Raw genomic sequence first — 21,935 nt, 5'->3', positions numbered from 1 at the left:
TTAGTCTGACCCGTCACCCAGGACCTGTTTGCCTTGGGAGACCCTACCAGGGACATATAGCCCCCGACAACATAGCTCCTAGGATCACTCGGGTACTCAAACCCCTCCACCACAATAAGGTGGCGGTTCAAGGAGGGGCAGACATGTAATACTGAATGCAAAACATAATGTAAGGGACACTGTGTTAGCTTTTGCGCCTAGATTGAAACATGTCTTTTGTAATGTTAGAAAAACTAAAAGGTGTTAAAGGTCAAGCTCAGGTTTATCAGTGTTAAGCATAACTTTATTGTCTTATACATGCATTTTTCTGCCATTGATCATATTATTTCTTTAAAATTACCATCTAGTAACCCAATACAACATCTGTAAAACGCAGGAGGAATGTTCTGTTAGTAAGGCGAGTCAGCTCTGTTTATATAGCACATTACATACACTGAGGCAGGGGAAAACAGTAACAGCACTATAAACAATAAGCATTAAAACCTACGTCTCCCGTAGAATGCTCATGCTTTTGTTACGGTCCATGTTTTTCCCCCTCTGTCACGTTTAGTGACGCGTAATCACACAAATCCTGTTGATTTTTGCTTCTACTGGAATCTATTACGACTGATCAGGCTGCTTGAATTTCACTTTCTCCCTCTATAAAGAGCTGGGAAAACCAATAAAATCTAAATCCACAGGTTTCATAAAAACATGATTTTTTCCTGATGATCTTACATGAAAACTATTTTTGTCCAGTACAACCTGTACTGAGAACCAATCAACCTGTCCTCTAAAATAATTTAATGTCAGTGTTTCGTACTCTTTTTTTTCTTCCTGTTTGCACTTTTTGCCTTTATTTTATTATTTAAATGGGTTGCAGAGAGGCGGGGAGGAAACGGGAGACAGAGGAGAGGACCTGATGCAAAGGTTGTGACATCTGTGCAGAATAAACTCACACTTCCTTAGAAAAGAGTTTCCCACTTAATGCCAGCTGGGAAGCAATCTGTAAATTTTCAGTATGATATAACTTGCTGTACTGACTTGCAAAGTTATAAACTACTGTATATAAATATATTCTACCGGACTGTTTTCATTTAACCAAAGAAGCTGAACTTTTAAGGCTGCCTAAACAATAATAATAATATGACTTGACTTTCATCATTTAATAATGTATAAATAACCTTCATGCTGTCTCTCGGTGTCCTCCAGGCTATGCTCCAGTCACAGGAATGTGCCACCCAGTGCGGAGCTGCACCCTCAACCACGAAGACGGCTTCTCCTCAGCCTTTGTTGTGGCTCACGAGACCGGACATGTGTAGGTTCCTCTTATTATGCTCTTCCTTCTTTGCCTGTGTAGGTGTTATAAGCATCTAAACACACATCTTTGCCTGTGTAGGTGTTATAAGCATCTAAACACACACATTCTTCTGCTCAACATGGCACTGTGCTGTAGTGCAACAGGAATCGATGCCTTTCTGCTTAACACCACAGCTGCATGTGAACTTCTTCCTCGGGCCTAATTCCCTGAAATATGTATGTGAAGAGGCACAATAGCCTTGAGTGCTCACAAAACCAACAAACAGTCACATGGGCTGGAATCACAACTGTGCACGTTATTGAAACGTGCAAAAACCGTACACGAGAAATATCTGAAATAAAGACAAACTCTACCTTTGAAGTCCTGGTGCTAGGTAACCTCTCGATCTAGGTCAAACTTGGATAGGCATATGTTGATGTTATTTTTAAAATGTTTTCTTGTGGGAGCAGATTGGGCATGGAGCACGACGGCCAAGGAAACCGCTGCGGGGACGAAACAGTGATGGGAAGTGTGATGGCTCCTCTGGTGCAGGCGGCCTTCCATCGATACCACTGGTCCATGTGCAGCGGGCAGGAGCTGAAGAGATACATTCAGTGAGTTCATGTTCACAAAGTCAGACTGTTGTGATATAGTATCTTGCCATGTCTCTGAGCAATGAACAGCTGAGCAATGACTTGTTAGGTTTTTTACTCAGCTGTAAAGAATCAGTTTTTCACTGGGAAAGTTCAGTAGAGCATGAACACCAATGGAAATGTGCAGTCAGTCTCTACTGAAATGTGAATGCATAACTCTTACTGACAGAGAAACAAAACGAGTTGATATTGAATGTCTGATTACTTTGTGCAGCATTGAGAATCTTCACCGGTGTCACAGTGGCAAATGTTTAAACAAGTGGGCAGTTACACACTGTACAGTAGGTGCCGCATGACAACAAAACACTGAACTGTGGGACTTTTCACTGCTCACTTAGAGCTGAAATTAAGTGTTGAATCCATGTGCATTTAATCTGCTTTCTATTTTCAGCCTGTCTTGGTTTGCTGGCTCATTAGTTAGGTGGCAGATGAAACCATGGGATGCCCTGTCACTGCCCAGGCAGGTTGAACACAGACTGGAGATAAAGTTTTTGTCAGCTACAAAATCTGAATAGTCATAATTTGCCAGGCTTGTGAGGTCAGAACAACCTATAATAATCAATTAAAAGGCTGTATTCAAATAATGCCTTGGTGTCAGGAAGAGAAACTGAAGTGGTCTACATGGTAAAACCCTGCATAACGTCAATGTAACCACAGCACCAGTTCAATGAGCACGTAATCCGTCAGTCATATTTGCCGTTCTGCTGCACTGAGCTCCTCTCTGGTGTTGGTGATGTTTTTTAACTACTGTCAGTGAAGCCTGACAGTTTTTGTTGATATTTTACTGCAAGAAATATGAAGTAAAAACACCCTTTGAGCTCATCAAACATCTGTTCAGCTACTATTATTAATGATTACTGTTTCACTGACACTAATATAATAACATAGTTAAAATGCCAAAGTGAGTTCTGTTCAGTTTATTGTCCTTTTGGAAAAATTTTTTTTGTGTTTGTCAGACAGATACATTTACATATTAACACAACAGAGACAAGCATGTACAGCACATACGGGCATCACACACCATCACCATCATTCACAAGGGTGTGTTTATCTAAGTTACACTGTGAAAGATCACTGTGCACGGACAGCCTGCAAAGGCAGTACCCTGCACAGAGGATGTGATACATCCCTAATGATTGGCCAGGCCTTCTGCCCCGCTCTGCAGCCTACTGTAATGTTTATTAAGTTTATTTTTATTAATTAGAGACAGTGATGAATACCATGCAATAAAGCAAGATGTTAGAAAACCCTTCACAAAAGAATGATAGAAAAGTGTGTCTGCACACTGTTGAAGCTTACACATTTCATTTCCTTAGCCGAATCAAAATAATCCTACTCCTTACTAATCGATAGTACTAATCCTTAGTAAAGTAGAAGTGCTTGGGAATAAGTGGTTAATATATAACTGCACTGCTGATAGGAGCAACAGGAGGATCAGTAATACATGACAGGAGATTATAGCAGGAGAAAATTGGAGAACAGAGAAAAAAATACTTGTAAACTAAAAATTACGCTGTTTTAAATATGCGCTAAATAGGCTTGTTTCGCTCTGAGGTAAATAATGCTAATAAGGGTTTACCAGGATGACGACTTTGATTTTCCACCTAGTATTTGACATCAGTGTCTTTTTTCATCTCCTGACAGCACATACGACTGCCTCTTGGATGACCCCTTTAAACATGACTGGCCGCAACTTCCTGAACTTCCTGGCATCAATTACTCGATGGATGAGCAGTGTCGATTTGACTTTGGAGTGGGCTATAAGATCTGCACTTCAGTGAGTACAACACTCTGCAGGTGCTGCAGCACTTCAAACTGACATCAGCTTAGTTTCCACCACAGTCATACTTCTGGCTTATTCTCTGCAGATGGGAGGATGATATTCTGTCACTGTATTAATATTAGCTGTATTCATCAGTACAAGTCATCGTCTTCTTTCACAGCTCATGTCACCAGCTCCTAACTGATGTCAGGTTGTTATCACAGAAATGAGGAAAGGTCCTAATTAGATGGGTGGCCTAACAGATATAAAAAGTTGATCTATGGATTGTTCTGTGGCAGGAATGAAGCGCTGCATTTAGCTGCAGCAGAGTTGCCAGAAAGTGGCCGGGGCAAATGGCGAGTGTTCAGTTCAGTCAGTTGTCTAGTGTGCCTCTACAAACAACACCTGAGCAATGAAACAAGACTGGAAAAGGAGACATGGCTGTGACAGACATGCTCAGAGAGTTCAGTTAATTTCTTCAGGATTCAAATGCTGGAGACTTTCTTTCTATCAGGTCCTAATAAATAAGATGGACGAAGGAAGTGGCTCCAGTGACCCCTGAGTACATGAACTGATTACCAAAACAACTCTATTCTGTTGTCAGTACTGGACAATTAACATGAAGTGAAAACTGGAATCTCACAGAAGTAAAGAACAGAATATAGCCGATAATACAACAGATTGAAACTACTTGACTGACGATTGTTTTCATCTAAATACAGAATTTTCACCAGTTCAAGAAATGACTGGTTTGACTAGACAGCACTCAGAAACTTGAAATACATGAGGGGAGATGTCAAAATACACCTAACAACACCTAATGATGCTGATGGCCGGGATTCTTTTAGAATATTCAAGTCTTGTCTTGTTGAATGTACTGCTGCAGTGCCTTTTGCCACTCAAAGGCCAGTAAATGTAATAGAACTGGATGATTCTTCACTGGGCCATTTATGTCTAAGTTCAACATGCAGTGCTAATACAAGAAGGAGTGTGGTCTTTATAGAGAAGCAGAAGGTAAGCTGAGGTTGTTGAGAGGATCCATTCAGGAGACCACACGCCAAACCCTGTCAAGCTCCAGCAATTAGATAAAGTGCTTTATTAACTCAGTGGGAAACCAGACAATAACCTTAACCATATCATATTCATGGCTGGATTAACTTGAAAGGCTACCCCAGGAAAAGACCCTGGGATCTCAGGTATAAAATGTGCATTGTTTATTTGTACAGATCAAATAAGTCATTATATGATATTGCTGTAACTATTGCTCTTGGTTCTGCTTAGAAGAGCAGCAGCTGCATTGTGAATTAACTGCAGATGGGAATGTGCGTCATGACTCGTAAGCCGGAAGAGAAAATGGATCGTCCAGTATGAGAGATGCATCTCAACCAGTTGATAGCTCTTAGAAAGTCATTTTACCAGCTCATGTTGCTCTCAAAGCTTCTTGGCAGAGGGATGCTTCAGGCAGCCAAGAGGCCACTTTTAAGAAAAAATCATCTGATCACAGTAGCTGAAGAGTGCCTCTTATAGTTGAGCCCATAATACCTGTAAACAACGATTAGGTCTACAGAGCAGTCTCTTAGGCACAGAGCAGTGCAACCGTGGAATATCAGAGTAGCTACAGAGTGTTTTAGTGGATATGCTGCTTCTCGCATTCTTTATACCATCAGCTTTTTGTTATATCAAGCTCATTTAGGCATCATCATCCAAAATATTGAGCTGAAGCTGCAGCTGTGTATAGTTTCCTGCATAGTAATGGTACCTTAGTAAAGATGTGTTTGGATGTCACAGCTGGAATTTTTCTTTTTAAATTAGTGATGTAAGACTTTTCTTCAGAATATTTAAAAAAATCTGACAGATGATGTTTCTTAGAAGGTGTAAGATGTTTCAGAGTTATGTTATGAGCTCAGTCTGCCATGTGCATCAGAAACTGAGCATGCTTCAGTTTTTACATGCGGTACAAAAGCCCACTTACAGTAACATCTGATTTTCCTCTTTTCTGTGTTTCAGTTTCGTACGTTTGACCCATGTAAACAGCTGTGGTGCAGTCATCCAGACAACCCTTACTTCTGCAAGACCAAGAAAGGCCCACCCCTTGATGGGACAGAGTGTGCTCCTGGAAAAGTGAGTTGTCTATTACATGCAGTTCTACAAAAGTATATGGACACAGAGGTAATTAACACGTTATATACAGACATTTTCCCATCATCATAACACAAATAATGAAAATGTAATAATTCCAAAACCTGTATTTAGTAATTCTTCATCTACATTACATGAATATATGATTGCTGAGCATCTCATTCTGAGCCAGTAGGCTGCAGTGGCCTTCACTAGTCTGAGAGGAATGGACATGGCTGCAGGAATTTGTTCTCATTCAGCCACTAGAGCATTACTGAGGTCCAATAATGATGCTCAGAGATTAGACCTGGCTCACAGTCAGCATTCAGATTTATACCTTAGGTTTTGATGGTGCTGAGGTTAAGGCTCTGGCCAGGCCAGTGTAGTTCTTCCAGACCACAGAGAGCTGGAAAGGACCTGCCCCAAACTCTGGACAAAGTTGGGAGCACACTGCTGTCTAAAATGTCACTGTATTGTATAAAATTTAAAAAAAAATCCCTTAACTACCCAAACCGTAAAGAACATTTCTGTCCATATACCTCTGGCCATGTAGTGATTTGACATTTTATTCCCCTGTGTTATTCCCTGAGTCTTGAAGGGAGGCTTTTGTGTTTTGCTTATTCTTCCTCTGTTATCCTCTGTAGTGGTGCTACAAAGGTCACTGCATGTGGAAAAACCCTAACCAGGTCAATCAAGATGGTGCATGGAGCTCCTGGAGCAAATACGGGTCCTGCTCACGGTCCTGTGGCACTGGAGTTCGGCTGAGGACACGTCAGTGCAACAACCCAGCGTAAGTAGCAGTAATAAGATTTGATTCTAGCAGGCATCATGAATGATTGTCACACCTTAAGGTAGAAATAATGGATGATGCTGATTCTATTTGGCAGTGATTGTTGTCAAAGAAATGCTCATTGTTTAATCAGCTCTTCTCATCTGTCTCCATTTTCTTTCTGCCAGACCATCCAGTGGTGGCCAGGACTGCCCAGGAGTAAACTACGAGTATCAGCTGTGCAACTCTGACGACTGCCCCAAACACTTTGAAGATTTTCGAGCCCAGCAGTGCCAGCACCGCAACACCCACTTTGAGTTTCAAAATGCCAAACACCACTGGCTGCCCTACGAGCATCCTGACGGTGAGACAGAAAAATGTCAAACGGATTGTTTCACTGGATTGTGAGTGTTTATGTACAAAACAAAACACAGTGAAGCTGACAAAGGCCTGGGATCTGGGTTCTCACAGCCAGAACTGAACCAACACACTTTATATCCAAAACAGAGGTGTTCCCAGCAGTTTTAGACCGTTTGAACTTCGTGACCACACTCTTTGTGCAAAAGGAACCTTTTCAGGTGTGTTTTGTTTTTGTTGTTTTCTTGGCTTCTCCTTTATTCTTTTCCTGGTCTCCCATCACTGCACCATTATGCAAACTTTAAAGCTGTCCAACTGCAAATTGGGCCCTGTTGACAGCGGTGATGGAGAATAGAGAACCTGTATTCTGTGTCTGTGCACTGTCAGGCTTTTGTCTGGCTTCGCTCTGTCGAGCTGTTTGCCACTTTTTGAAGCTTAACTGGTCTGGGTATTGAAAAAAAGGAAGAAACCCAGTGAGAAACGCAGAAGCCTTCGGAAACAGTACATTTTCTGTATATTTGCATACAATTAATAGTTTTTATCCATATCTCTCTATGTTGTATGTTGTTTCTGTTATGTCCTCACTGTTTCATTGGTTTGTCTTTATTTCTCTGTAAACACTTTGTAAACCCTGTTTTATAAAGGTCTTTTATGGATGAAGAATTTTGTATTACAGTGTGCCACATTTTATTGGTCATTATTGTTACCTTGTCTCCCAGTTTGATTCAGAACCACCTAGTAACTACAATAAGGTTTTACCCATACTTGGCAGTGTGATGGTTTTTTAATGTCAAGCTGGGTTTTTTTATCCCAGCAGCAACAGCAGTAGAAAAGTGTTATTTTTTTGTTTGTTTTGTTTTTGCAATAATTAAAGATTAGGTCCTTCTAGCAGTTGGGAAAAAAACAAACATTTCAGTTAAATTTAGTTTATTTTTCTTTTTTCTAGTACATGATCCATATATGTTTACAGTGGTTCAAACTAAATCATTTATTAACCCTTATTGTGTAAAAAAAAAAGGTGTAACAATGTCTGGCTCTTTTAAATACAAAACAGTTGTAACATTCCTCTTCTTCCATGTGCTTGGTCAAATGTTCAGTAATAATCTGTTTGTCTTGTAGCCAGCAAGAGGTGCCACTTGTACTGTCAGTCAAAGGAGACTGGAGACATGGCGTACATGAAGCAGCTGGTGCATGATGGGACACGATGCTCCTACAAGGATGCCTACAGTATCTGTGTGCGTGGAGAATGTGTGGTAAGGACAATCTACATGACTCCTGATATATTAAAAAGTTCATTGCATAACCATATACATTACACAGTGTGATGTTGGTAAACTGCATGATCAGCACCAGGTTCAGATTTTAATTTTATGTTATGGAAGTTAATGTCAAATACTGTATATCACACCTACAAGATATTAGAACTTACTGCTGGCAGTAAAACAGTATGGCACTGCACAGAAAGGGATATTAGCTGCACACTGCTTTGTAAAGATTAAAAGTTTAAAAGCTTTTCTTAAAATGGCTGCCTGGTTACAAACAAACACACAAGTCTTCTGAAGATCTTTTGTGAATAATTTCTTCTTCCTTGTAGATATATTCATATTTGGTGACAATTAGCTGCACGCTGGGGGAATAGTGAAGACGTGAAATCTGCAGAAATCGGGACACTGATGGATTTTCTTGAGCCCAGGAGTCCAAGAACTATTTACTTCTATCTACTTATGCATCTGAATTTCAGAGAGCAGCTGTTCAAATGACAGCTAGAGTGAAGTTTATCTGCTTTGTAAAGTTCTTTGTTCCAGGACAAAAAAAGCCACCTCATCTGTTTATTTATTTGTTTCCAGAAGGTTGGCTGTGACAAAGAAATAGGCTCTACCAAAGCTGAGGACAAATGTGGGGTTTGTGGCGGGGACAACTCCCACTGCCGCACCGTCAAAGGAACCTTCACCCGAACACCAAAGAAAGCTGGTAAGAGTGCACTGAGACCAGCACTAACATAGATCCTGCACACAGAATTCTGTTAAAACAAAGTTTCTCAGAGAATATATGTTTTATATGAATGGAGTATACCTAGAAATACTGCACTCTTGTTTTGAAATCATAAATATATTACTTCAATCATTTATTAAGGCTAAAATAAGAAGATAATACACAGGGTGGAGGCAATAGTGCAGCATGCTGCACCATGGCATTACCAGCCCATTACTTTACATTTACATTAATTTGGCAGAGCCACACAAGCACAGTATATATCAGAATACCTGCATTGTCATGCTTATATTTCTTCATGACTGATAACCCGTTGATTTACACTTGAGGGTTAAAGCTGATGTTATGCTATAGTTTTTTTTTATTGTCAACACCAAACCCAACAATATTTTTGTTTATATCCCAGCACCTTCTGAATTTTTGACCCTTTGTGTGGCTCACAGGTGCAAATGTAATCTGGTCTGTAAGATAACACTGTAATAGTAGCTCACACAGCTGATGGTAAATCAGCAATGAACATGCTAGCAGATTAGCTTACTAGCTGTAGTGCTATCTTTGCATATCATTTTCCCTAAACTGTTGCCCTTAACTATGTTTGATGTGTCATGGTATATAAACTTAATGAACACCTGCCATCCAAACAGCAGTATAAACCTCTTGATTAGGAGCTGATGTAGTAATTTCAAGGGATGTGGCACTGCATGCAAGAGAATCTGAGCAATGAATTAGGGCTGGGCGATGGGACGATGCAGTGCAAACTTTGTGACATAAATTAATGACAGGACAAAATGAAAACAGACAACACCACTGTCTGCTGTTAGAGGAAGATCATTTATGAAGCAAAGAGGCATCACTCTGTGTCACCGCTGAATAATCGGTGAAAAAAATTTGAGTTAATCGAGTGTAGTTCAGAGTGAGACGTCTTCACCTGTAAAACTATCAGTTGATCTCACATCAGTGATGGAAATGTAGCACATTCTGTGGGATGGTGTGCACACAAATGGTTATGAGGATCTGTTGTCTATCATCTTTTGTACATAAAAACAAATCCTGCACACAACCCCCCCCCAAACACAGCCAAACTCCTGTTTTTTATTTTATACGACTTATTTAACCTTCATTTTACAGGGTAGGTCCTGTTGATGTACGAAACCTCCTTTCCAGGGGAGCCCTGGCAAAACAGCAGCACTACAAAGTTACAGACAAAATAAAAACATATAAATACAATAAATACTTGTAGAGTAGTAGTAGAAACTACAATTACCGGTAATGGAAAAAGAAAAGGCAGAGTGTCGAGTGCCCTGTCATAGCATGCAGGAACCTTTCCTGTTTCCATACCTTCATTCATCATCTCAGATTCACATGGTGAACTGCTCACTGAAGGGCAGAGCAGTTCAAAAAAGGAAATGAAAAATACAAATGAGAAATAGTGAAGGAGCTTACAGCTGACTCTGCAATGCATTCATACATCTGGGTGCAAATGCAATAGTAATCCCATGAACACATTCTACACAAAAAGACTCAGATTGTAATGTCTATCAAGCAGCTATTGGTTTGGAAATTACATACCATTAGAGAATGTTGGCTCAGAAGGTAGATCACTGCTCTTGCCTTTAATATCCAGTAGAATGAGGAACACCTGCCACCTGTTATAACCTTTCATGAGTCAGGCAACAACACACGTGTTGCATTCATAATCTCCTTAGAGGCACCGCTGCGTCAGGAGTGTTGGACCTGCCTGTCAAATATAAGGGCAAGTAATTACACCGCTGCTGTTCAGTCCTGGTGATTGACAAGTGCCATCCTGCCAGCAAAAAATAGTTTGCCTCCTCATCTGATGTGAATTCCTCTGGTCCCTGCTTGGCTAATTATGTTTTCACTGTAGGTGATGTTGTTGCAGAGAAGGAGTGAGGTGGAGAAGTGCAGAGGAGAGTAAATACTGTGAAACTAACTCATTTGTTTCATTTTGAAGGGAAAACCAGGGGAGTCTTCTCTTTGCCCAAAGGAGCTCGAAATGTGATTTTAAATAAAACGGAAGACTCTAGAAATGTACTGGGTGAGTCCTGGTAGGTTTGTAAGTGGTGGACATGCCTGATAGAAGGAGACTTTGCTGCCCTGTAGTCTGCACAACCTGCTTCTGATCCCTTGATGAAACATGGCTCAAGGCTCTTTTCTGTCATGTCCTGTGTGCACGTATTCAGTATAATCTGTATTCAATATGAGCACAAAGGAAGGGAACTAAAGTTTGTTTAAGATACTTCCTTCTGTCACGCTGAGCTGTGTAACAGTACTACAAGAACATATTGATATTTCTCAGCCTTTTGATGATAAATCTGATGGATATGAATGAACCTTTATGGCCTGTTTCAATAAAACTTTTGCAGGCTTCTGACAGAAAGGCGACATAGTATTTTCTTTTCCTCAGATGTCGTCAAAACGTCTTTGACGAGCAAAGTGAACAAAACTTCTGAAACACGAGGCATGTCCACCTCTGCAAGCAAACAGACCGTCTGTACCGTCTTGACTTACCTGTCTCTGTCTTATCTTTCCTAACCCCGTTTCTGCTTCTGCTACTGCTGCTACAAACTTGGCAAAGGTTACGTTAAGATGTTTCTCATTCCGCCTGGAGCTAGACATGCGACCATCCAAGAACATGAGGCCTCCCCTCAAAATCTTGGTAAGTGTGACTTCAAAACACCAACATGTGCACGAAATCAGAGGATGTCTGGAAATAGCTCAGCACCATCCTCCTCCTGTTTCCTTGAAAGACTAATGGGACAATGTACTGTCAAGTCATAGATGATAGTTTATTCCTTGTCAGCTCCCAGGCTGAGAAAATTAGTCTTAATTATTATCTATGAAAGAGAGGTTTGTAGATTAGTGGGTTCTCCCTCTCATGCAAATATTGGATAGCCTTTTTTATGTCATTGCATTTTTTGTGATGACGTGTGAACGCATAGTCATGGCCAAGCATATTCAGACATTATCAGCATTATTCATGGCTAGTTCAAGAAGAATCTAAACATGGAATATGTCAGTATCTTCAGAGTCATACTTAAGCCTGCAGTCAGTATCTCTGCAGATTTGTGTCTAGGACATTTTGAACAGTGGCACAAAGTGAGACGAGAGTGGCTGTGATCTATATGTACAGTAGAGGAACATCAGCAGTTTGAGCAAATGCCCAGTACAGTATGTTTATGTTCAAGTAACAAAAACCTCCAACAGCCATAGGGACTATGTCTGTTGTATGGTGAGAGCAAAGGAGGAAGTAGTGGGACTAATTCCTCACAGTGAGGAGATGTCAGTCGGTGAATGGGTCAACAAAATGCCAGACTTGGATGTGGAAGGCCCATCCCTAACCCAGCTGGGACTTGATCTGTTAGTTAATTTCTCATTTAAGTGACAAATCCATGGTCTATAAAAATCAGAAAATAGTGAAAATGACAATATCCCAGATCCATGGTGATATCTTCAAACCCAAAGATGGTCAGATTAATGTAATATTCATGTGATAGACTAATTGATGAATCACTAGAACAGTAAATCAAACTGAAGACAAATGTCCCCTAACCTTAATAAAGTAGCTATTTTAACCCAAACCATAATTTCCCCTAATCCTAATCAGGTTGTTTTGTAACTAAATCTAATCAAACATTCACTGTAGTGATGCCAGGTTCAAAAACTGGTTTGTAATGGATTTTCAAGGTGCCAGACAAACCAGAACAAACATGAAAGTTTAGAAAAACATTAGAAACACAGGTGTTGTGGTTCCATTTGATGAATTTTAAAGCATTTTTAAAAGGTTCAGTCAGTGCAAAAGGAGAAAGGGCCTCATGTTCACAGTCCAAAGCTTCCAACAAATCCATAAGGCCTTAAGGGGCTCTTAAATTTGAACCATGACAAAAAATAGAAAAAAATAATTTAGGCAGAGCAATGTTTAAACACCTTAAACAGGCTTCTGGAGCACCTATGAGTGCCTTTTTACCTGGTGTTTTCTCCCGTGATTAGGACGGAAATGATCAAGGCTCTGAATGATTGGTCGATTCCCCTAGTTTACCCCCACGTGATTCTGTGGGTTTCTTGATAAGGTTAAGGCAGGCAGCAGGATGTTTTCCAGCTCAGTCTTCAATCAGTCAAGGAGACTTAATCACAGACATTCAAGCAAGTAATTTTAGAGTGGAATGGCATGTAGCAAAAAAAAAAGACTGATTTTGATTTCATATAAGATGAGGAGGCTGATTTACAATGACAGAAAAAGGGAAGTACTGATGTGTCTATAAACTGCAAATGGGACTAAAAGCAGGAACGAACGCCTGGCCTTTTCATCCTTTTCATACCTGCACATTTATAACCCTGAATCTGTCAGAGAAGTTGCATATGCACCATTTAGGCAAATTAGTGTAATTATAACATTTGGGGCCAAGTTAAGAACACTGCAGAGATGCTGCTGCACTTGAAAGGCTGTTTCTTGCCAGCTATTTTGAATTTAAAAATATCTCTCAATACCTTTTGTTTTGTGCACAAACAGGTTTGTTAGGTTTTCAATTTCTTACAGGAAAGTTTTATTAATAGTAATAATCACTTTTAAATTGATCAAGGCTTTTAAATCCCTCCTAAATTGTTTCTTTAAAAATCCTTGACCTTTCAGAAACAGCCTCATCAGCTTCTTTGAGCAGCCGAGTCACAGCAAGGTCGATGCACATTAACTTTGTTTCATCAAACTTGATTGCTGCACCCCACTAATGTACTGCAGCAATAATAACCTCATTAGTGCAGATTCAGGCACCTCAGCTTGAAATTGCCTTTATTTGCACCAACAATACTGGTCTGGCAGGATGAAACTTTAAAGGATAAGGCTGCTGGTATTCCTTTTTTTCCCATTTGTCAAAAAACATTGTGAACCAACAATGTCTTTGTCCATTTGTCATTATTTTCTGACTTCCCTCCTTTGTCTGTGGGACTCAGCCTCAAGCCTGTTGGTTCCCAAAGAAAGACAAATCTGTAAAGAATCAATTACAAATATACATTGTAGTTTAATTCTTTAAAAAGAGGCTCCATGATTTGATTAATACGTTTGTCAGCGACTGTTTTCTGACATGGGTTATTACACATTTGGTCCCTATACTAAGTAATTACAGGAGCAAGATGGTGCCACTGCAGGGGCTATTTTCATTGTAATTAACCATTTTTATTATTTGCTGTTAATTAGTTATAATAGTTTATTATCGATAGTTTTTTTCATAAAAGAGCTCCAAACATAGGCTCAGGCACAAAAACAACTTGGTTGTGTTTAGGGAACCAAAATGGTTTTGGTTAAATGAGTAATTAAGCTTAGTGAGAAGATATTGTTTGTCATAATAATAAACGTGGTCAGGGTTAAAGAACGATCACGGTCACATTGTTGACTGTCAATTATTGTTGATGAGCAGCACGATCTTGTGTTTTCTGACCCATCCATCCACTCTGACTTCCGTTCTACACAGACTGTTGCTTTGCCATCACCTACTATAACTTCCTCCTTTGTTCCTTCCTGATCGCCTCAACCTCCTTCACTTGAAAGCAAACATATGTCATCTGGGGCATTTGACTAGTTTCTCCTGTCATGTCTCCTTTAGCAAGATATTAGAGGTTTTCCATAATTTCTAAGGAGCGTAACCATAGTAACTCACATGGCTTCTAGAGCCAGCCAATGGCCTGTAATAGTCCGTTCCTGTGCATTTTCATAAAGCTGAAAGGCCCAGCGGGTGGTTAGTGTGAATGACAGCAGCTTCTGTAGAAGCAGCATTGGCTCTTTGCTTCCAGAGAGAACAGGACTACATGAAATATCCTGCGTCAATATAAAACAAAGCCCTGCAGCTCTGGAAGGAAAAAACACTCTCCATTGCAAATGAGGTGAAAATAGATGTGTGTAACTTCACATTATAATGTAAACTACATGTGTTTTATATACACTTCATCTAAGGCATACATCTGGAGTTGCTTTGAGACCATCTGAGCATCTTATGCTTAAGAAAAATGTTCGTTTTATCAGATTCCGCTGCTGTAGTTTTGTGGACAGCTTCCATCCCTCTTGTCACTGTCATTACCTGTGAAAGGACACGTACTGATGGTTCGCTGTGGAGACTGCTCTGGCTTGCTCATATTTCAAGGGCTAATGTTTATGTGCCGTAGTTATCTGCTGTTAGTTCTGCATTTCTGTCAGTGTCAATATTTCATACATACCGTAGCAGAATTAGTCCAATATATAATCAGAACTGATTCACCGTGACTTCAATATTAGATGTGTATTTCAATCACAGAACTAAAGATGGATTACAAGGTTTAAAGGAAAACAGCAGGTTTGTGGGACTGTGTTTCATTTGATGGATTTATCTGTTCAGATTCGTTTTATTTGCTGCTCCAGGATCATACTTTTTATGTTAACTTTGTTCACCGGTGATATAAGATACTACAGGTGTTCGCTAGAGAATGTGATAACAAATGTTTAAAAAAAATAAAGAAACCATTAAGGACCCTAATTATTTTTTTATTTGAAAATGCAGTTGAATCTGAAAAAATGAATTCGTAGTAAAGTTTTGTTAGTAAAAGCAACAACTGAGTAAATTTGTGGCAAGTGGTGGTGGTTAAATATTAAAATTTTGTTTACAGCAGTTCATTGATATTGGTTTATTGCTGAGTCAGTGGCAACAATCACCCACAACCCAGATATTGGGAAATAATGATGCACCTGATCAGTACGGTTCAAACAAAATGTAGTTTAAGAACAAAGAAGTGCTATAAAGAATCCACAAAATACACAAATAGTTCTTCAGGGAAAAGAAAAACAGAATTACTTCTAAACATCATTGATTGTCTTTTGTTTTCTCCTGATCACAATATACCAGATAATAAACTATGCATGATGTCAACAAACCAAATGAGAACTAAATATGATAAACAACATAGAGTATAGTAATCGAGGTTATCGTGATATATTAGCTCCAGTGAGTCAGGTCTGAATTATGTTTGTTTTGGGATAAACCAGTGGGACATCAAAATAACAACACAGCTATATTTTCGGTTGACTCGGTATCTTTTAACTGTTACTGGTTTTGCCCCATCAGATGCATTGTACCTACAGTACAGATGAGTTTAAAGCAGTTGATGTTAGACAGATTTGAGTGATTCAGTCCTTCTCAGTAAATAATTCAGACCTTTGTAATTAATAGAATACAGATTTTTCAATTTTGCCAGCAGCCCATAACAAATGATTGATTACAGCAATCAAGAACCAGGCGACGGGGCATTACATTCTCAACGGAAAAGGAGAGGAGGCCAAGTCCAGGAGCTTCATCGACTTAGGCGTAGAGTGGCACTACATGATCGAGGGCGATGTGGAGACTCTGCACACTGGCGGACCTCTGCATGATCCTGTGGTGGTTCTGGTAAGAATACATCATCTTCTAACTCAGTGGTTCCCAACACGGGGGTCCCAACCCCTACCAGGGGTCACCAAGGCTTCACGGGTGGTCGCCAGGCCCTCTTCATTTTAAAGGGTATAAGATTTTTTCTTTGGTCTCAGCATTTGGCTTGTTTCTATGGAAAAAAACAACAACTAAATTTAAGGATTATTATAACATCAGTTCTATTTATAAAAAAAAATGGGAAGATGAAATCCACATTTTCAGATGTTAATGAATATGTCACAAAGGAGGGTAATGGATCCATTTCTCGCAAAAGAAGAGGATGTAGAATACCTCCAAACTGAGGATGAGCTCATAGGTATCAAGTCAGATTCTACACTGAACATGGATACAAGCAGTTTTGGCTTGTGAAAGGACCAGACATTACTCCAAGATTAAATATAAGCTAAGGAGAATCTGCTATATTGCAGTATATACAGAAAACAACCTGTTCAAACTTTAAAAATTACTAGGTATTCACAAACTTACAGCAGGTGTTAGGTTCGCTGTTGGGGTTCTTTATGCAGTGTTTAATGGCTCTCTGTTATATAATTTAGATAAATTATTAACTATCTATAAGACAAATTTGAAAAGAAGGGCTCTATTTTTCCATTAGTAATTGTGTGGGTGGTTGAGGGGTCATCAGCATACTCAATGATAAAACAGGGCTCTCTTTAGCATAAAGACTAGGGACCCCTGCTCTAGCTTGTGTTTGAATTATTCTGAGAGGCTTCTGAGAGGCTTTGCTTGAAAATGAGCACTTATGTAAAAGAAGCAGGCCAACCATTCAGTTCAGCCCCCCCAACCCCAGTTCTCCTCAGTTCTCCCAGTTCTATTATCTGTTAGATTTTATTGATTAAGCTGATTAATTAACCAATGATACAGCAATTAGAAACATTTTCTGAACCCTTATTAAAACATAAGCTGGCTTTTAGAAAATTAATTAGTACACTGTTTGTATACAGTTTTGTTCTGCATGCCACGAAGATTTTATTTTAAATTTTATTGTGGGTTTTAAATGAGTACCCCGACTTTGCATATTGAAGGGCCAGGACAATGAACTAAGAAGGCACAATTTGGGAACAGCTTGAAGATATGAGCAGGAGCCTGCACATCAGTTGAAACCGTCAATTCAAACCCAGAACTGACAGGCAGTCAATGAAACACAGCAAAGAGCTGCGGCGATGTGGTCTGAGTGACTTAGTGAAAGTTACTGTAATCTCAGCCAGGTTAATAAACCATGATTGTACCAATTCATTACGCATTGAATCAAAGGTTTGAAACTTAAACTACATCAAGACTGCAGGCTTCTGCTGAAGCCTCATGTTTGTTGATAGGCTGCACAGACTAGACATGAGATAATAAATGATAGTACTGGGACTGGGAGGAGAAACCATAAGGATTTCATACCTGAGATTTTACAGTTGGAGGATTATTTTGGACACCGAGTGCTTAGCACCAAAGGCAGGTGATCTACTGTACAGTGAACTTCATGCAAAGTGTAGTAAATAAAAAATTAATATTTGGTGTAACCATCCTTCCTCTTTAAACAGCGCCTGCTCTCCTTGGTACACACAGTTTTTCACAGTACTCGACTGGTAGGTTGTTCTAAGCATCTTGGAGCAGCTGCCACAGTTCTATCTTTTATCCACATCAGGTCAGACCATGCTTCAGTTACTGAATGAAAGAAAAGATGATTTGACTGGCAGGAGATAATGTGGATGAAGTTCTGAAATACATTTGTTTATTTTTTTTTAAGCATATTAAAGTTCATTCGCTGTAAACTTGCAGTTTCGTCTACACTTCCCTCTTGGTCTACGTGTGTGCAATACAGGCAGCAGCTCCTAATAAGTGGCCGTGTATTTGAATTAAAACAGTGGTGACTGTGCTCATTTACATCATCAGTGTTGGTAGAACTGCTGCTAAATTGAAAAATTACTGCTCCACAACATTTTGTGCATCTGATGGTAATTTGCGACAGGTTTAGTAAATATCCCCATTTGTGCGATTACTTTTTAATCTATTTCCACTGTTGTTAAGGGTTTTGTGAGCATGCGAGCTTTCTCTCACACACACAAACACAAACTTTCACCCTCCATTTTGCTCATTGCTTGTTGTTGTTCTTCCCCACAGACAGCAGCTTTAATTTCTCAAAGTACAGGTCGCATCAGTATCATTTTTGGAATTTCCATTTGTGTGCGAGCTGACGTCTGCATTGTACAACAGGAAAAAAATTACCTGGAAGGAATTTTGTGTCAAATGTAGTGAGATGAACATCGGATCTGACAGAACTTAATTCACAGTTTTACCATGACTAGCACTTTTCTGAAAAGCAATTTCATGAGAGCAGTAGGAGAGAAGTTTATTTTGTTTATCTATAGTTTCAGAAACTGAGATGTGCAATTTGGTGGTTTTCTTAAATTCCAAGATTTTCTTTGAGGGGAAAAAGCTTTAAACATGAGTTTTGTGTTGCCTTGGTCTATAATTATGGTAATTATTCATTCTTGATTTGGCAGTAAATAGTGACTAAATGTTGTAGTTAAAGCAGACATGTTTAAAATGGTAATTTTCTGACTATCGGATCAAATGTTATATTTATGAGGCATTAATAATTCCATATTCAAAATTCTAACCTAACATGGGTAATCTGTTATGCACCATGGAACCATACCTTGATTTAAGACTGGATGATGGTCTTTTGCTATAGATTTAAATACTTGGTAATTTTGCATGCTGTTTTCTAAGAACCTGGAATATTTCATCTTTGTCCTCCTAAAGTGACAGTTTTGTTATCAAAGAAGTGTGTGTTCATTTCTCATATCGAATACCAACACCAACTCCTGCTTCTAAGGTCTCACTTTTCACATGCTTGCAGGGTATTTTACATGTATTAGAAAAAAAACATGTGTCTACACACCTGGTTGTGTAACAGGTACAATATCTCTGAGGAGGGCAACAGATAACAAAGGTGTAGAAACTCCCACACTCTGTCTCACTTAGGCTAAATAATTTATTAATTCCACAGAGTTGTACATAAATTATTTAGCCGAAGCGAGACAGAGTGTGGGAGTTTTCTCCACTCAGGGTATTTTAGTCTGCCACCAGCTTTCAATGCTAATCTGCTGCATGGATCCTGTAATCCCACTGTTTTTGTTTCTTTTGTGCTTGTGTTTTGCAGATTATACCCAAAAATAATGAAACACGGTCTACTTTAATGTACAAGTACATCATCCATGAAGATTCAGTGCCCGTCAACAACAACAACGTCATCCAGGAGGACACATATGAATGGGCCCTGAAGAGCTGGTCCCTGTGTTCCAAGCCTTGTGCTGGAGGTTATTCACATCTCTACTTTACCCAAAAATAAATAAGTAAAACACTGCAGATAATTCAACACTTAAAGTTTGATTGCAGCCCTAGTGAAAATCTCTGGATATACTGGTTAAATTTTAATTCAGTGTTGCTTTAAATGTTCAGTGTGTCTCGTTGTTTTTTAATGGATCATACAATGATTTAATAATGAAAAACCTACGCTTACCTCACAGGGTTTCAGTACACTAAGTATGGCTGTCGAAAGAAGGGAGACACTAAGATGGTCCATCGAGGTCATTGTGATGCCAGCAAAAAGCCGAAGCCCATCCGCAGGATGTGTAACCTTCAGGACTGCATGCAGCCTCAGTGAGTACAGGCTCCGACAGGGCAACATATTGGATTTCACGTGTTGATTAGATTCAAACTGGGATGTAGCTGCAGTCTATTAAGATAAAATGTTAAAGTGGTTTCTCTCAGCATGAGTTGAATTTAAATGAGCTACTTTTATTGAAGTGTCTATGTAGGATTGATAATAAGCACTTGAAATCTGTTCTCTTTTATTAAGGTTTGAACTATAGCTAAGGCCTACATGGAGGTTATCTTTTCATTTTTGTCCAAGCACTTCATGTTTTTGCTCATAACTTTTGAGGTGTAGAAGAGAAATTAATTATTGTCCTGGATTTACTTTCTCAGCATACAAACCTGTGGCTACAGAAAGACCCAAAATTAGTGGCGTTGAATGGAATTTGCGATAACTCGTTATTATCTTGTTAACTTTGATGGTAGTTTAAACATTAACAAACATCAATGCACGGTAGATATGGAAGTAGAAAGGCAGGCGAGGGGGTCGTTGTGGCTGCTGGACCCCTCAAGGACAGTCAGAGACTCATCCTGAAGCCACTTCTTGTTTGAACAAGACAAAAAATTATGCAAATATATTGTCTGCTGGTGAATCTCAATGTTGATCTTGTTACCCTGAAGAGCTGCTAACCCTCAAATTGTTTCATCAGTTTGGATTTTAATGGAGATTTCTTTGTGTCCCATGATAATTTCAGAGGTTTTACCATCCTGATTGGAAGAATTGGTTCTGGGGAGCCTCTTGACTACTTGCTGTTTTCAGTTTGAGGGAAAAAAAATAAAGGTTCTAATCAGGTCCAAGGATTTAGTCACAAAAACCTCTTATACAGGATTAGAAGTGTAATGAGTGGCAATGACTAGCCTCATAATAAAAAAAACCTACAACTGCATTAAGGACTAAACCACAAATATCATAAATTATAACAAATGCATCTTAATGTGATTTAATGAAGGCATGTATTCAGTGTTCGGTCACTCAGATGTAATCATGTTTCTGCTGTGGCTGAGTGTGCTGATATGTTTTACCTTTACAAACTCAATTTCACTACAGATTACAGCAGCTGTTTCCTTCTACTTCACTGCATATGAATAGCAGCTTTACTCTGAAGTCACATTTGTCTCCTAATGTTTGTCTTATTGCTCCATGTAGACCAAGCCAAAGTATGTAGCCTTAAATCCCTTGTACCAAAAACCTTGATAAGTTGACTTTTTATCATTACATCATTTCAGTGAGTTGTGTTACGAGATCCATCATAGCAGTCGTCATTTAAAAAAGATGACAGCTTGGTTGGAGACATGATAACATGAGTAAAGAAGCGCCTCTCTGTAAAACCACAGCTCAGCTGCATGTGGCTGTTGCACCTGAAGCAGCAGCTGGAGTGGGAGAGGAAAAAGAAAATCTGAGGAGATTAATGTTGGCTGAGGTGATGCAGTCTAAATGCAGGATCATGGCAGAAAAGCCCTGCAGGAGGAAGACATGGTTTGAAAGTGTAAAGGAATACATATATGGTGATTAGCGGCGGAGGCTGTTAGACACCAAGATGAGAGGGGGAAATGGCAGCTGGCTTTGAAAAACTGCAGCCAGAATCATCCATTCAAATTTCAAAGCTGCATGAGGCAGCTTTCTGGGCTGTCAGCTAGATCCAGTGCTCAAAGATGAGGCAGCCAAACACACTGAAGATTTCACTTAGTAAGTTAATGTTTACCCACCATCTGTTCTGTTCATCTTTAAAGCAAAGGAACGAGGGAGGCGAGAGATCTGAAGCTGCTTAGATCTGACACCGGATGAAACATTTAGGAAACCTTTTATTTCTAAATAGGTTTTGAGTGATTTCTCTTTGTCTGCAGCTCTCAGCACAACTCCATTTAAACAAATAAAGTAAATATCTCAGGG

At 39.4% G+C, this 21,935-nt stretch overlaps 1 protein-coding gene across 1 annotated transcript in view; it reads left to right on the top strand.

The window, feature by feature from the left end:
- The window catches only part of adamts3 (ADAM metallopeptidase with thrombospondin type 1 motif, 3), an 88,137-nt gene that overhangs the window by 56,192 nt on the left and 10,010 nt on the right, over positions 1 to 21,935 (top strand). Inside the window, exons 8-19 of the mRNA XM_020585778.1 lie at positions 1,192 to 1,297; positions 1,750 to 1,893; positions 3,577 to 3,709; positions 5,702 to 5,815; positions 6,457 to 6,602; positions 6,770 to 6,945; positions 8,058 to 8,191; positions 8,786 to 8,909; positions 11,527 to 11,607; positions 16,191 to 16,354; positions 19,551 to 19,707; positions 19,918 to 20,050. Of these exons, the coding sequence (XP_020441434.1) occupies positions 1,192 to 1,297; positions 1,750 to 1,893; positions 3,577 to 3,709; positions 5,702 to 5,815; positions 6,457 to 6,602; positions 6,770 to 6,945; positions 8,058 to 8,191; positions 8,786 to 8,909; positions 11,527 to 11,607; positions 16,191 to 16,354; positions 19,551 to 19,707; positions 19,918 to 20,050 (1,612 nt within the window). The remainder of the gene's footprint in view (positions 1 to 1,191; positions 1,298 to 1,749; positions 1,894 to 3,576; positions 3,710 to 5,701; positions 5,816 to 6,456; positions 6,603 to 6,769; positions 6,946 to 8,057; positions 8,192 to 8,785; positions 8,910 to 11,526; positions 11,608 to 16,190; positions 16,355 to 19,550; positions 19,708 to 19,917; positions 20,051 to 21,935) is intronic.

This window comes from Monopterus albus, unplaced genomic scaffold (assembly GCF_001952655.1).
Source record: "Monopterus albus unplaced genomic scaffold, M_albus_1.0 scaffold376.1, whole genome shotgun sequence".
NCBI classification, from domain to species: Eukaryota; Metazoa; Chordata; class Actinopteri; order Synbranchiformes; family Synbranchidae; genus Monopterus; species Monopterus albus.
This window is presented reverse-complemented; position numbering and strand designations above follow the sequence as displayed.